This window comes from Salvelinus sp. IW2-2015, linkage group LG21 (genome assembly GCF_002910315.2).
Source record: "Salvelinus sp. IW2-2015 linkage group LG21, ASM291031v2, whole genome shotgun sequence".
Taxonomy (NCBI): Eukaryota; Metazoa; Chordata; class Actinopteri; order Salmoniformes; family Salmonidae; genus Salvelinus; species Salvelinus sp. IW2-2015.
The window spans coordinates 6,739,939-6,754,979 of NC_036861.1; the positions used below are offsets into that span (position 1 = coordinate 6,739,939).

Genomic DNA, 15,041 nt, shown 5'->3' on the forward strand with positions numbered 1-15,041 from the left:
AATAATTTACCTAGATAGTCAGTCCTACGAGGGCGTGCATGCAATTTGGTTGTGGAAAATTCCACTCTCCTAGCTATCTGAGGTAAGCTCATTTGTAGTGTATTTTGGACTGTACGTTATCATGCTTGGCAAATGAGACGAACCACTCGTTATGGGTGTAGCTATTGCTAGGAGCTATGAGGCAATGATAGGAAAACCGCATAAAGTATTATATATGGATGTAGTATAATAATTGCCCATAATTGTGGTTTCCTCATTACCAGATATACTACATCCATAACTAGTGGTTTCCTCATTAGCAGATATACTACATCCATAACTAGCGGTTTCCTCTCCTCATTAGCAGATATACTACACCCATAACTAGTGGTTTCCTCATTTGCAGATATACTACATCCATAACTAATGGTTTCCTCATTAGCAGGGAGGAGTTTCCACAACCAAATTGCATTTGCATCGCCCTCGTGACGCAATTTTATTAAACACAGAAAGGGGCCTATATTGGAGACCAAAAGTCGTCTGGCACACCGCTTACAGTTTCAATAACATGAATAACTTATTTCTAGTCTACAAGGTTAGATGTTACTACTAATGTGAAAACAAGACAAAATATGACGGTTCTTGCTCATTTTAAGACAAATGTCAAATAGTCATTACATTCATTACAGACGTCAATTGTTGTACTTCATGGCTATGCTGTTGGCATCACTTCTTACAGTGGATTTCCGCTGTTGTGGGCCTTTAACCATCTGTCTGACTTTGTTGTTCACACAGGAGAGAGACTGCACTACCGTGGGTCCTCTGGGGAGCCTCAACAACCTCACGATGCTGACAAGGCAGAGAAGAGTCTCTCCACATCAGAACACCTCAAGACACACCCGCAGAGATCCACAGGGAAGAAACCTCGCTGCTGCTCTGACGGAGGGAAGAGATTCACCTCCTCAGCAGGCATTAAAATTCATCAGAGAATCCACACAGTGGAGAAACCGTATAGCTGTACTCAATGTGGGAAGAGTTTTACTCATTCAACCAGCCTGATATCACACCAGAGAACACACACAGGAGAGAAATCTTATATCTGTAGCTGTGGTATATGTGGGAAGAGTTTTACTCGGGTAAGCACCCTGATATCACACCAGAGAACACACACAGGAGAGAAACGAGAGAAACCGTATAGCTGTGATGAATGTGGGAAGAGTTTTGATACATCTAGCCATCTTATTGTACACCAAAGAACACACACAGGAGAGAAACCATATAGCTGTACTCAGTGTGGGAAGAGTTTTTCTACATCTAACCATCTGAAGATACACCAGAGAACACACACAGGAGAGAAACCTTTTAGCTGTACTCAATGTGGTAAGAGTTTTACTCAGCTAAGCAGCCTGATATCACACCAGAGAACACACTCAGGAGAGAAACCGTATAGCTGTAATGAATGTGGGAAGAGTTTTACTCACCTAAGCAGCCTGGTATCACACCAGATAACACAGACAAGAGATAAACCATATAGCTGTCATGAATGTGGGAAGAGTTTTATTAGCCTAAGCAGCCTGATGTCACACCAGAGAACACACACAGGAGAGAAACCTTATAGCTGTACTCAATGTGGGAAGAGTTTTGTTCAATCTGGAAATCTAAAAGTACACCAGAGAACACACACAGGAGAGAAATCTTATATCTGTGGTCAATGTGGGAAAAGTTTTGTTCAATCTGGCAGTCTAAAAGTACACCAGAGAACACACACAGGAGAGAAATCTTATATCTGTGGTCAATGTGGGAAGAGTTTTTCCTCATCTAGCAGCCTGACTCAACACCAGAGAACACACACAGGTGAGAAATCTTATATCTGTGGTCAATGTGGGAAGAGTTTTAATACATCCAGCATTCTGACTCGACACCAGAGAACACACACAGGAGAGAAACCTTATACCTGTGATCAATGTGGGAAGAGTTTTACTCAGCTAAGCGGCATGATATCACACCGGAGAACACACACAGGAGAGAAACCGTATAGCTGTGATCAATGTGGGAAGAGTTTTGCTACATCTGGCCAGCTGACTTTACACCAGAGAACACACACAGGAGAGAAACCTTATAGCTGTAATCAATGTGACAAGAGATACTCTGATAAAAGATGTCTGATCAAACATCAGAAAATACATGGAGTTGTTTCATGATATCAATGAATGTTAACATTTGTAGTAGGAGTATTTGAATAATGTCACAATGTAGAACCCTAAATGTTTGCCCCCTTATCATTTGTTTTCAACATGATATGGATATTAGCCTCAGGGGGAAAATCCAGGCTCTGAAATGGAAGAGTACTATTTATGTGATTTAACAAAAAGTGACTAACACAAAAAAAGCTGTGTTACACTTAACACGTTGGTGACCCACTTGAATCAATATGCAACACTTCAAAATGTAGCTAGCTGTTTTCTACAAATTGTCCTCTAACCTGTGATGTACACATTATTCCTAGATTCCGTGTGGTTTTTGAGCTGTTAGTTTTAACAAGACGTGCAACCTCATCTCCCTCCTCTCGGCATAATTGATTTCAACATGATATCGATGAGTGATGACAAATAAGTGTTGTGTTCCTTTGTTTAGCGACCCCTAGATTTAAATGCGTCACTCCAAAATGTAGCTGACTGTCTTCTGCAGGTTGTCCTCTAACCAGTGAGGTTAAAGATATTGTCAGAGATTGTCACACCCTGACCATAGTTTGCTTTGTATGTTTTATGTTTTGTTTGGTCAGGGTGTGATCTGAGTGGGCATTCTATGTTGTGTGTCTAGTTTTTCTGTTTCTGTGTTTGGCCTGATATGGTTCTCAATCAGAGGCAGGTGTTAGTCGTTGTCTCTGATTGGGAACCATATTTAGGTAGCCTGTTTTGTCATTGTTGGTGTCTTTAGTGGTTGTATGTGCTAGTGTGTTTGTATGTTCCTATTTGGAATTTTGCTTGTATTTTGAGTAAACTCCGTTGTGTTGCTCAAAACCTGTGTCTTGCGCCTGACTCCGCTACATATCTGCACACAATCGCTGACAGAATCACCCACCACAATGGGACCAAGCAGCGTGGTATCGGGCAGCAGCGAGTTCTGGACTCCTGGACATGGGAGGAGATTTTGGATGGTAAAGCACCCTGGGCACAGGCTGGGGAATATCGCCGCCCCAAAGCAGAGCTGGAGGCAGCGAAAGCTGAGCGGCGGCGATATGAGGAGGCAGCGCGACAGGTACGAGAGGCACACGGGGCGTGTGGCTAAGCCAGGTAGCAGACCTGAGCGGTCACCTGGCCTGCAATGACTTACCTAAGTCAAGTGGTGCCACCGCAGCGGTTGCTACTGGTTCTGGCCACTCCGCTAGTATATCTCCATGCCTGGTCTAATGCGGGCAGTGGTATGTCGCACGAGAGCAGATAAAGTCGCCATAGCGCGGTGCCTGGCCGACTATACGGGGAACAGGCCTCGCGTAAAGTTGTTGCCATGCGAGTAGATGGGGTCCGAGCTCAGGGTCGTGATTATCTTGTGGCCTGACTCGACGCGTGTCATGTGTCTCGGTTGTAACGCCCGCATTGTTAGGTCTAGGGTATTGCTACTTGTCGGGCCATCGCAGGCTGCATCGTACCGGGGCAGCAGTGGGGAGTTGTCGTGGCGGAGCACTACGCTACCTACTGCGTAGTGTCTACTCAAACGATACTCGCTAGCCGGGCAAAAAAATGTGGCGACGTGGAAGACACTTAGGAGGGAAGAAGGTCAGTCGCACGTATAGATACACGCCACTAGCGCTACAGATTCCACAGTGACTCAACTCACAGACCCGGTTCAACCTGTGGACCATGCACACCATAAGAAGCAGGAGATCCGAGGCTAGAGTAGTTATCCAGCTGGGGCGAGTAGCGTGGCAAGAGCTAATCAGCGGAACCCACGAGTTCACCTCAGTGAGCTTCCCCCACAGCTCGCAGGTCCCTGGCAGTGTGCTCCTCCTCAAACATCCAGAGCACTACCTGCTCGCGCTCTCGCTCCAGACTGAGTGGTAACTAGGTACCTGGCTGGCAGCCTCCCAGCATGACAGTGAGCTGTCGCTCACGCACAGTCTCCCCTCACCTTACAGGGGCTGAGACACCTGTGTGATCCACGCCGGGCAAGAAGATCCCTTCCATGGATCTGTCAGCCCGATCCCTGAGCGACTAGAAGCGCCCTGTACTGTCACTGAGATCGGCGCTAGAGCCGAACCGTCTGTCCTGAGCCGCTAGAGCCGCCCGTCTGTCCTGAGCGCTAGAGCCGTCCCGTCAGATACAGGAGCCGCCCGACCGCGATCACGCCATACCGTCAGGAGCCGCCAGAGCCGTCCGTCGTCAGGAGCCCCAGTCAGGAGCCGCCAGAGCCGCCGCCAGTCAGGAGCCGCCCAGAAGCCGCCCGCCCCAGTCCGGAGCCGCCGCCACGTCCGGAGCCGCCCTTCAGTCCGGACGCCCTCAGCCCTGAGCCGCCCCTCAGCCCTGAGCTGCCCCTCAGTCCGGTGGGGTCCTTTAGTAGGGTTGCCAGTCTAGGTTGGCGGCGAGGGTCGCCGCTAAAGGACGCCACTAAAGCGGCTAAGACTATGGTGGAGTGGGGTCCACGTCCAGCGGCCAGAGCCGCCACCGCGGACAGATGCCCACCCAGACCCCTCCCTATAGGTTCAGGTTTTGCCAGCCGGAGTACGCACCTTGGGGGGGGGGGGGGGTACTGTCACGCCCTGACCATAGTTTGCTTTGTATTTTTATGTTTTGTTTGGTCAGGGTGTGATCTGAGTGGGCATTCTATGTTGTATGTCTAGTTTTCTGTTTCTGTGTTTTGGCCTGATATGGTTCTCAATCAGAGGCAGGTGTTAGTCGTTGTCTCTGATTGGGAAGCATATTTATGTAGCCTGTTTTGTCATTGTGGGTGATTGTCTATGTTAGTGTTTTGTGTCAGCACTATATTATTCATAGCTTCACTTTCGTCGTTTATTGTTTTGTATAGTTTCGTCAAGTGTTCTCTGTGTTTATTAAATTCAAGATGAACACTTACACGCTGCATATTGGTCCTCCGATCCTTCAAACTTCTCCTCCTCAAATGAGGAGGAAGACGAACATGACAGATATCTCCATTTCCATGTGTTTTTTTTTGTTGTGTTAGTTTCAACAGCACGAACAACCTGATTTCCCCCTAACCGATATCAGTGATTTATTGCTACTTGTCAAAACACAGCGTTTTTGTGCTTGTGCAGTTTAATAAGGAGCTTGTTTTAAAAAATACAATTATTGTGGCAGATGTTTGTGTATATAGTACATTTTATGTTTAGGTTTTCAATTTATCCAAACTGTTTCTGCTATTGGTTGTTGATTTGGACACATTAAACTGTGTTTTTGACATTGGGCTATCCCCCTAGCAAAATGTAATTGAAAAGATGTTGAAAATATGACTATGCAATTAAATTATTCATATTTACATTTCATGTAACATTTAGTAATGATAATTATTCATGCAACCAACTGACCATTTTTTGGTACAATTATATTGACATTGTTGCCCTGCTTTTAGAATATCATGGTTTATTCTCACATGTGCCGAACAAAATGTACTAGAGCATGACATTGGGGACTGGGCCCCGATCCAACAACATGCCTATCGAGTGAACCCTGGAAAAAAGAGAGAAGCTCCGCAGTGAGGTGGAAAGTTACTACGGATATTGCAGGAGTTTCCTCTTGAAATCAGACATGTCCGTGGCAAGGAGAACTTGGTTGCTGATTGTCTCAAGGGTGGGCAGTCAAAAAGTTTTGTGTTTTGCGTTTAGCCAGTGCGTTGCCATGGATCACAATTTATTTTGACTGCATGTTTTTCTGTATTGGAGATGAGTTTTGTTTTGGCTCGTTCCAAGGGGACCAGAGTTCTAGAAGCTAGTGGGTTTTAGGAAGACGAGAGTTCTAGAAGCCAGTGAGTTTTAGGATTCTATAGAAAGAAAAAGGAGAAAAGATAGAATTTTATTTTGAAATACGTGTTTTTAATTGTTGACAGACGGTAGACACCATATTTATATTGTGGAAGGTGAAGCATTGTAGTTGATTATAATGAGAAATGGAAGTTGTTTTCTGTTGGTGGTGAGCAAACTTGTCCAACAAAAATATAGGATATTTGTTGTCTTAAAGGGAAGGTGTTACATTTCCTTAGTGTGCTCATTAGTCTTTCAGTTAGTCTTCTGTTTGTTGTGTACTAAATATTTCCGTTTATTTTCATTGTTTTTTTCCTGAGAAGCCATTGTTTTGCATTCATGTCTGAAATGTGCTGTACAAATAAAGCTGGATTTGATTTCAACAAATTAACCCAATGACCGACCAATCAACAGACTCTTAGTCCCTCTTAGTATGAAAATCGGTATCAATCCCATATCAAAGGATTCAACTACTGAAAACGGAAACAAACAAATGGATCAAACAGATCAATCCCACTTTTCCAGCCTGCTGAAGGCGTAGTGGAGTGGTAAACACCACCCCCGGCTCTATCAGGGGCTTGAGGTGATCTCCCACAGCTCTGCTTATGTTATGTTCTGTGGCCTCGCTGTTCCATTTCTTGACTGCCCCTGCAACACAGAAATAAACACATTTAGACATATTATATAAAACAAAAGTAATGGATATGGAGCATCTATGGCCTCAGTTACACCTGGCACCTAAATGTGACTTCTGTCATCCGATCACTCCAAGCTGAATTAGGTTCAGATCTACCAGGATGGGCCTTTGACAGTCTGTACACAGTCAGGCCACTGAATAGAAATAAGCAACGTAAAGAGGTGGGGTGAATGAGTGGGGAAAAGTACATTCTACACAAATGACCTTCATAATAGCAAAGAACAAATGTGTGTGTCTAAGGGAAAATTAACTTTCATACAGCCAAAAGGGGTGAGAAATTTTACCAATATCAGTGGACAATTTGCACTAATGTAAATTAACAGATGATGGAACATATTCCCTTTTGCTTACGTGATGAACTGCTAAGGGGACATAAATATTTACCATCTAAACCATGTGTAACCTCTCACCTCTCTGGCTGTAAAAGTGTTCTTCCTAACCAGTCCCTCAACAGCTCGCTGACTGAGCTCCACCCTCACTGGGTCTTCAGAGGAGAGGAAGGCTGAGGAGGGATGGAAGGATGAATGGATCAGTCAGTCAATAAAGTGTAGAGCTGCTGTCTATGCTGTCTGACAAAATCACTATTTTAGTAGTTCATAAAAGTAAATAAGGCTTTATGACTGCTGAATACCAACTATCAATCACTTAGATGTGTATTTTCAGGTAGAGATACATCCTTGGGACGTCCCTAGCCCATTGAAGTTGACATTTTCAATGGTTAAGTTAAGGGTTAAGGTTAGGGTTCAGGGTAGGGATGTCCCAAGAATCCCAGATAGCATTGAACATTGTGCATTTGTAACCGATGTGAAATGGCTAGCTAGTTAGCGGCGTGTGCGCTAATAGCGATGGTAACAATGTTTCGTGGGAGGCAGTTGTTGATGTGTGCAGAGTCCCTGGTTCGAGCCCAGGTAGGGGCGAGGAGAGGGACGGAAGCTATACTGTTACACATTCTTCGGTCTCTTTTACGTAGCAGGTGTAAAAGAAACACAGACAAGACAAGTAGGCGCTCAGGTCATTATGGTCATTGTAGTTTAAAAAAAATAGCATCTAATTATGCGTAACTGTATGTGGGCTTGTTAGAGAAGAATGTGATTGTCAGCCCTAACAATCCATTCTAGCACCTCAACAGGTTCTGTAAAAGTCTTCATTGATGACGTGTTCCTTCTATTCCAGGGGACAGCAGAGGAACTTAATCGATTCCACTCCTTCATCAATACAAGCAGTGAACATCTGGAATTCACCCTCACCTTTGATGAGCATGAAACAAGTTACCGGATGGTTGGACTATACTGTTCTCGTCAATCCTCTTAAATACTATACTTAAAAACTATATATCAACCAATCCTCCATTGTTAACGCAATAGAAAGGTCAAATGCTTTATGATCTAAAAATGTAAAGTGCTGGGCGACGGAGAGAAATACAATGGTGCAGTTTGAGGCCATGTGGCAGACAGTGATGCAGGAGCTGGAGAAGGAGGTGTGTTATAGTGGGTCTGGGCAGGTGTGATGTAATTAAAGGAGATGGAGGTGTGTTCTAGTGGGTCTGGGCAGGTGTGATGTAATTAAAGGAGATGGAGGTGTGTTCTAGTGGGTCTGGGCACGTGGAATGTCGTTAATGGAGATGGCAGGTGTGTTCTAGTGGGTCTGGCGGTGTGATTGTTAATGGAGATGGAGGTGTGTTCTAGTGGGTCTGGGCAGGTGTGTGTAGTTAAAGGAGATGGAGGTGTGTTCTAGTGGGTCCTGGCAGGTTGTTGTAGTTAATGGAGATGGAGGTGTGTTTACGTGGGTCTGGCGCAGGTGTGATGTAGTTAAGGAGATGGATTTCTATGATGTTTGTGTTATGTTGAGGTGCTTTAGTGTTGGCATGTGTGTAGTTATTGTTTCAGATTTCTTTGTATTCGTTTTATGTGATGTATTAATAAATCAAATTAAATATTAAAACATTTCCAATGCAAATAACACTCACAGTTCTATGTTTGGAGTTAGTTATATTCAAACCGATCAAATTCAGAAGAATGGCAAAAGTCCAGGTGTGAAAGTCAATATGGAGGACCAGCGTATTCCCCTGATATATACTACAACAGAAATAACTTAACAGTAAATTTCTTTAAATTAAACCATAATTTGCGCTCATGACTTGATGATTAAAGTATCAATCAGTTTTTGGAAATACATACGCCATCTTAACCAAAATATCAACGAATGGTTACTCATATGGCAGTTATGCTTAGGCGCAGCCAGCTAAACATTACTATATGCAGTATCTTAGCCAGCCAGCTAACATTTAGTTAATATCAGGTTATCTTAGACCAGCCAGCTAAAATTAGCTTATTGCAGTTATCTAGCCAGCCAACACCATTAGCCTATATGCAGTTTATCTAGCCAGCCATGCTACACATAGCTATATGCAGTTCATCTTAGAACAGCCAGCTAAAAGTTAGCTATATGCGTTATCTTAGCCAGCCAATAACATTAGCTATGATAGCAGTTTATCTTAGCCAGCCAGCTAACATTAAGCTATAGATGCAGTTATCTTAGCCAACTAGCTATTAGCCTAACCACGTAGCCCAACCAGCACGGTATGGTCGCAAGGAAGACCAACTAACGTTTACCGGAGAAAAGTTACAACAACGCTCCGAGTCCTATAATCGACAGAAAATCTACGCTGAAAATGTGAGTGGATGGGGGAAACACAAGCTTCCGTGAATATTGGCTCTTTCGAGCCTATTGTATCAAAAACAGGTTCATTACTCAAGCTTTCTGAGCGATCAACACGGAATTTTAGAACAGCCACATTTTATAGATGAAGTCACACGCCGTAGCAGCGTAGGCAATTATGTCATATATTAAACAACTCGGCCGGTTTCCTTGAGAGTCATCCATATTGACTCATTGCGCTGCGTTGTGGAGATGAAACGGATGACTGAGCATGACTGATTTATACGAATAAATGAGATAGGCTTATTTATGATGCAAGGTATTTGTAAAATTAAGTCAGTCCAGCAGATCTAGCAGCCGACTCACACTGTAGGCTTGCATATGTCGAACGAGCAATACCAACCCAATCGGTGTTGCGAAATTCAACCATATTCTTCAGAACGTCATTGACAGCGCAGTGCTGCTGATAAAGTGACACTCCGCTTGAATTATACTCTTAGCGATTTCAAACTCCTGCCTAAATAGCTCAGTCCTCAACTCTTGTAAACCCCCAGTTCCTGCTGAAGAAGATACGGTCTGCTGGATGGAGAAAGAAAGCTCCGGAAAGAGGAGGAGGCAAGAGGCTGTTACAATTACAAGAACCAAGTTAGAGAGTGAGGCTGTTTAACAGTGAAAGAAGAAGAGAAAGATGTTTCAGTTAAAGACGAGGAAGACGCCGTTCAGATGACAGAGGATGTTTACTATCACAAAAACAAGTAGAGGTTGAGGCTGTTTAGCAGTGAAAGAGGAGGACGACGACGTTTCAGTGAAAGAAGAGGAGGGGGACATGACTGTCACATGAAAATGAAGAAGTGGAGGAAACGGGATATCTGGGCCCCTGGTTTCCCAAACGCATCTTCAGGCATCCACAATGGTTCTAACGTGACGTTCCCTGATTAACAAGTCTGTTCTGAAAAACGAGGTACTAAACTCTGCTGTTGATGTTTTGGTGTTAAAGGTTGTTAAGGGGAAATTTGCAATTGCTCATCTATTAATTTTGACTTTCTAAATTATCTTTTATAGCCATTGAACTCTTGAAGATATAACACATGCCTCATAGCTTAGTTTCAACTGTTTGCCCCATTAAGAACCCAAAATAGCTTTTTTACTACTCCAATGTTTAGAAACATATGTAATTCCATTCACTGTTATGCCTCAACATGGTTAAAAACCTATACGTTTATATCATGGGATGGTCCAGTCCCTTGCTCCATCGTTCTGTCTATGATTAGAGACTAGTTACATTTCTCCAGCCCGATCCCGCATCCTATTACCAGAACAGTTGTGGAATGACTGCTTTGTTTATTGTTCAAACTGGCAGAATTGTTGATGATGTTTTTTTTTTTAAAGGGACAACCTAGTATCTTAAAACACAACAAAATACTGCCCAGAGACTTGGTTTGGTAAACAGCTGAGGATGGGGAAAGGAGAAGTGTTAACACTCTCAATTTCATAGAGAAACTATTTATCAACCTTAATGCAAACCTAGACCCGTCGTCGAAGAAGTTTCAGACATCTGGCATAACAGTTATAAAGGTGTTTGGCTGACAGTGCTGGCCAGGTTGAGTTCAATGCTCAGGGCACCTCCTTGATTCACTACACTATGAATACAAGGCTGGCCATGCCATTGATGTCATAATGATAAGTTTTAAGCCAGGGTTTCTTAGGCTATATAGTATTATTTTAGAATTCATCCATGATGTCATACATGATAGTTTAACCAGGTTCTAGGCTATATAGTATATCTAGAATTCATCCATGAGGTCATCAATGATGAGTTTAAAGGTTTTTCTAGGAATTTATAGTACATCTCTAGAATTCATCCATTGATGGTCATAATGAATAGTTTAACTCAGGTTTCTAGGTCTATAAAGTATATTCCTATAACTGCCCAGGTATGATTTCTGTGTGGGCCAAATTGTTAGAGCATATTAAATATTCAGCTAAATTTATTCCATCCATCTTCATTAAAAGTGAAACCATACCTAGATTCAAAACATGTCATTCTTTATTTATATTCCTGAAATTGGTTTGATAACGTTTGTTTTAAAACCTTCTCAAGTTGGTGCCTTGCGGTTTTAATAAAAAATCGGTTTATGCATAAAACACGTATTTAATTTGTTTAACATGTAACGTTTATTTAACTAGGCAAGTCAGTTAGAAAAATTTCTTTATTTTACACTAAGACGACGCTGGTCAATTGTGTGCAAGCCCTATGACCTCCCAATTACGGCCGGTTGTGATCAGCCTGCAATCAACCAGGGTGTCCTGTAGTGACGCCTCAAGCGCGGAGATGCAGTGCTTTAGACTGCTTGCGCCACTGGGAGCACAACATTGACTATACGTTGCATGCATCACGTCCAGTGAATTAACCTTACTTGGTATCCCTCGGCGTTTAGGCGCAACCCCATTCCTATTTTACATTAATGGAGTTTATTGACATTTTCAGTACCTTAGAAATTTTCCAGTACTATACTGTTTTCTTACGAAGTAAGTAAGCAGAATTCAATCTAGGGGTTAACCATTAAACATTGGAAGCAGAATCCATGTGATTGTGCAAAGCTGGATCAACACACCTGGGCATTCTAGGTCTTTGAGAAGGCCTTGAGCGGAGGAAAGTCATTTGTAAGCACGCAAAGGCCTTGGACTTGTGAAGGCTTTGGACAGGAACATTAGTTAATCAGTTATAGGCACCTGCCATAGGAGTGTGTAATGTCTGTTTATTTTTTTGTGTCATTGCAATGGTCACTGCCACCAATAGAATCTATGCCCGAATGTCTGAGCCAATAGAGAATGAAACTAAGCAAAAGATAAGGGTGGCCAAGGCTAAAGGGTATTAATCATTACATGAAGGGGAGTGTGTTTTGTAAGTGGGACAGTTTTTTTCCTAACTACTGAAATTCACTCTAACTACATAACATTTAGTGTCTCCTTATGTTACGCTGGAAAACCGTTTTCTATGGTGCACAGAAATCCTAAATAATTTCAGAGTTGCTAAATCCAGTGGTTCTAACCGAGAGTAACCTTAAAGTTTGATTCACAACACCCAAATGGATACTGTCATTAATGTGGTTCTTCATATATTACACATCATACTTATACTGTAGCTGTTTAGTTACAGTCACTGTTCAACTATCATCAGCTGATCCAGGAAATCATTTTTCTGAAATGACAGTCAAATGACAAACATACGACCATGCAACAACAACAAAGTGCTTTTTCATTCATTAATCTGGTAAAGACAGTTATCCCGTGCTCCACGTTGGATCCAAATCCCTAACAAATTGATGTTTATAATGTGTTATTGTCTGCTTGTTACAGTAGGGTCTCATTAGTCTGTTTGGACAAGAGATCCTTAGCTCATAAATGTGTAGAACTGTTCCTTGATGGATATGGCTATTGACAACAAGCGACAGCAGCTATTTCCTTATTCAGGACATTTAGAATGACAAACACATACAGAGTAGGCCTAGTGGGATATCTCCACAAATGAATCTGGTGATCTACAGTAGGTCTATATTATTGTTTCCAGTCGCCTTGCCCTGATTAAAAGCAGGTGGTTCGCGGCTTTCAGTTTTGCGCGAATGCAGCCATGCGATCCACGGTTTCTGGTTGGGAAGGTTTTAATAGTTGCTGTGGCTACACCATCACCTATGCACTGCTAATAAACTCGCTCACTGAATCAGCGTTTCATCATGTATTGTCCGACGCTATGTGGAACATATCCCAGTCCACGTGATCGAAGCAATCTTGAAGCGTGGGATCCGATTGGTCGGACCAGCTTTGAACAGACCTGAGCCTGGGCGTTTCCTGTTTTAGTTTCTGTCTATAGGCTGGGAGCAACAAAATGGAGTCATGGTCAGCTTTTCCGAAAGGAGGGCGGGGGAGGGCTTTGTATGCGTCGCGGAAGTTAGAATAACAATGATCCAGGGTTTTGCCAGCCCGGGTCGCGCATTCGATATGCTGATAAAATTTAGGGATCCTTGTTTTCAGATTAGCCTTGTTAAAATCCCCAGCTACAATAAATGCAGCCTCAGGATATGTGGTTTACAGTTTACATAGAGTCCAATGAAGTTCTTTCAGGGCCGTCGATGTGTCTGCTTGGTGGGGATATACACCACTGTGATTATAAACGAAGAGAATTCTCTTGGTAGGTAATGCGGTCGGCATTTGAATGTAAGGAGTTCTAGGTCAGGTGAACAAAAGGACTTGAGTTCCTGTATGTTGTTATGATCACACCAAGTCTCGTTAATCATAAGGCATACACCCCCTCCCTTCTTCTTACCAGAGAGATGTTTGTTTCTGTCGGCGCGATGCGTGAAGAAACCAGGTGGCTGTACCGACTCTGATAACATATTCTGAGTGAGCCATGTTTCCGTGAAACAAAGAACGTTACAATCTCTGGTGTCTCTCTGGAAGGCAACCCTTGCTCGGATTTCGTCTACCTTGTTGTCAAGAGACTGGACATTGGCGAGTAGTATACTCGGGAGCGGTGCGCGATGTGCCCGTCTACGGAGCCTGACCAGAAGACCGCTCCGTCTGCCCCTTCTGCGGCGCCGTTGTTTTGGGTCGTTGTTTTGTTTTGGGTCGCCGGCTTTAATAACTTATTTCTAGTTACCACTAATGTGAAAACAAGACTAAATATGACTTGTTGCTCACTTGACTGTCTTAATTGTCAAATAATTTAATAAAACTTCATGGGTGCGCTCTGGGCTTCACCTTTTACCTCAAATAAACAATGGATTTCTGTTGTTGTGGGCCTTTAACCATCTGTCTGACTTTGCCATTCACACAGGAGAGAGGCGGGACTATCGTGGGTCCTCTGGGGAGCCTCAACAACATCATGATGCTGACGAGGCAGAGAAGAGTCTCTCCACACCCGAACAGCTCAAGAAACACCAGCAGACACCCACAGGGAAGAAATCTCACTGCTGCTCTGACTGTGGGAAGAGATTCAACTCTTCAGGAGACCTTAAAATACATCAACGAATTTACACTGGAGAGAAACCTCATGGCTGTGATGAATGTGGGAAGAGTTTCATTCAGCTACAAACCCTGAAATCACACCAGAGAATACACACTGGAGAGAAACCTTTTGGCTGTMATCAATGTGGGAAGAGTTTTACTCAGCWAAACAGCCTGATAGTACATCAACGGACACACACKGGAGAGAAACCTTATAGCTGTAATCAATGTGGGAAGAGATTTTCAACATCTAGCTATCTAACTATACACCAGAGAACACACACAGGAGAGACACCGTATAGCTGTGATCAATGTGGGAAGAGTTTTACTCAGCTAAACAACCTGATAGTACACCAGCGTACACACACAGGAGAGAAACCTTATGGCTGTGATCAGTGTGTGAAGAGTTTTTATACATCTAGCCAGKTGACTTCACACCAGAGAACACACACAGGAGAGAAATCTTATAGCTGTAATCAGTGTGTGAAGAGTTTTTATACATCTAGCCAGCTGACTTCACACCAGAGAACACACACAGGAGAGAAATCTTATAGCTGTGATCAATGTGGGAAGAGTTTTACTTGTACTCAATGTGGGAATAGTTTTACTACATCATTCAGCCTGACTATACACCAGAAAACACACACAGAGAGAAATCTTATAGCTGTGATCAATGTGGAAGCGTTAGTCACCCAAGCACCCTAATATCACACCGAGAACTCACACTGGAGC

General features: G+C 43.2%; 1 protein-coding gene, 1 long non-coding RNA gene and 1 pseudogene across 2 annotated transcripts in view; 2 read left to right on the plus strand and 1 right to left on the minus strand.

The window, feature by feature from the left end:
• Window positions 1-3,243, plus strand: part of LOC139022717 (zinc finger protein 271-like) — a 22,922-nt gene extending 19,679 nt beyond the window's left edge. The window contains exon 2 of the mRNA XM_070433784.1: window positions 651-3,243. Within this exon, the coding sequence (XP_070289885.1) occupies window positions 651-2,180 (1,530 nt within the window). The 3' untranslated portion in view covers window positions 2,181-3,243. The remainder of the gene's footprint in view (window positions 1-650) is intronic.
• A 2,776-nt stretch (window positions 3,244-6,019) lies between these two features.
• LOC139022736 (uncharacterized) lies at window positions 6,020-7,452 on the minus strand. The gene is made up of 2 exons (XR_011473787.1): window positions 7,058-7,452; window positions 6,020-6,598 (listed from the first exon to the last, which is right to left on the minus strand). It is a non-coding gene; the product is annotated as an uncharacterized lncRNA (long non-coding RNA).
• A 618-nt stretch (window positions 7,453-8,070) lies between these two features.
• Window positions 8,071-15,041, plus strand: part of LOC111982304 (zinc finger protein 180-like) — an 8,410-nt pseudogene continuing 1,439 nt past the window's right edge.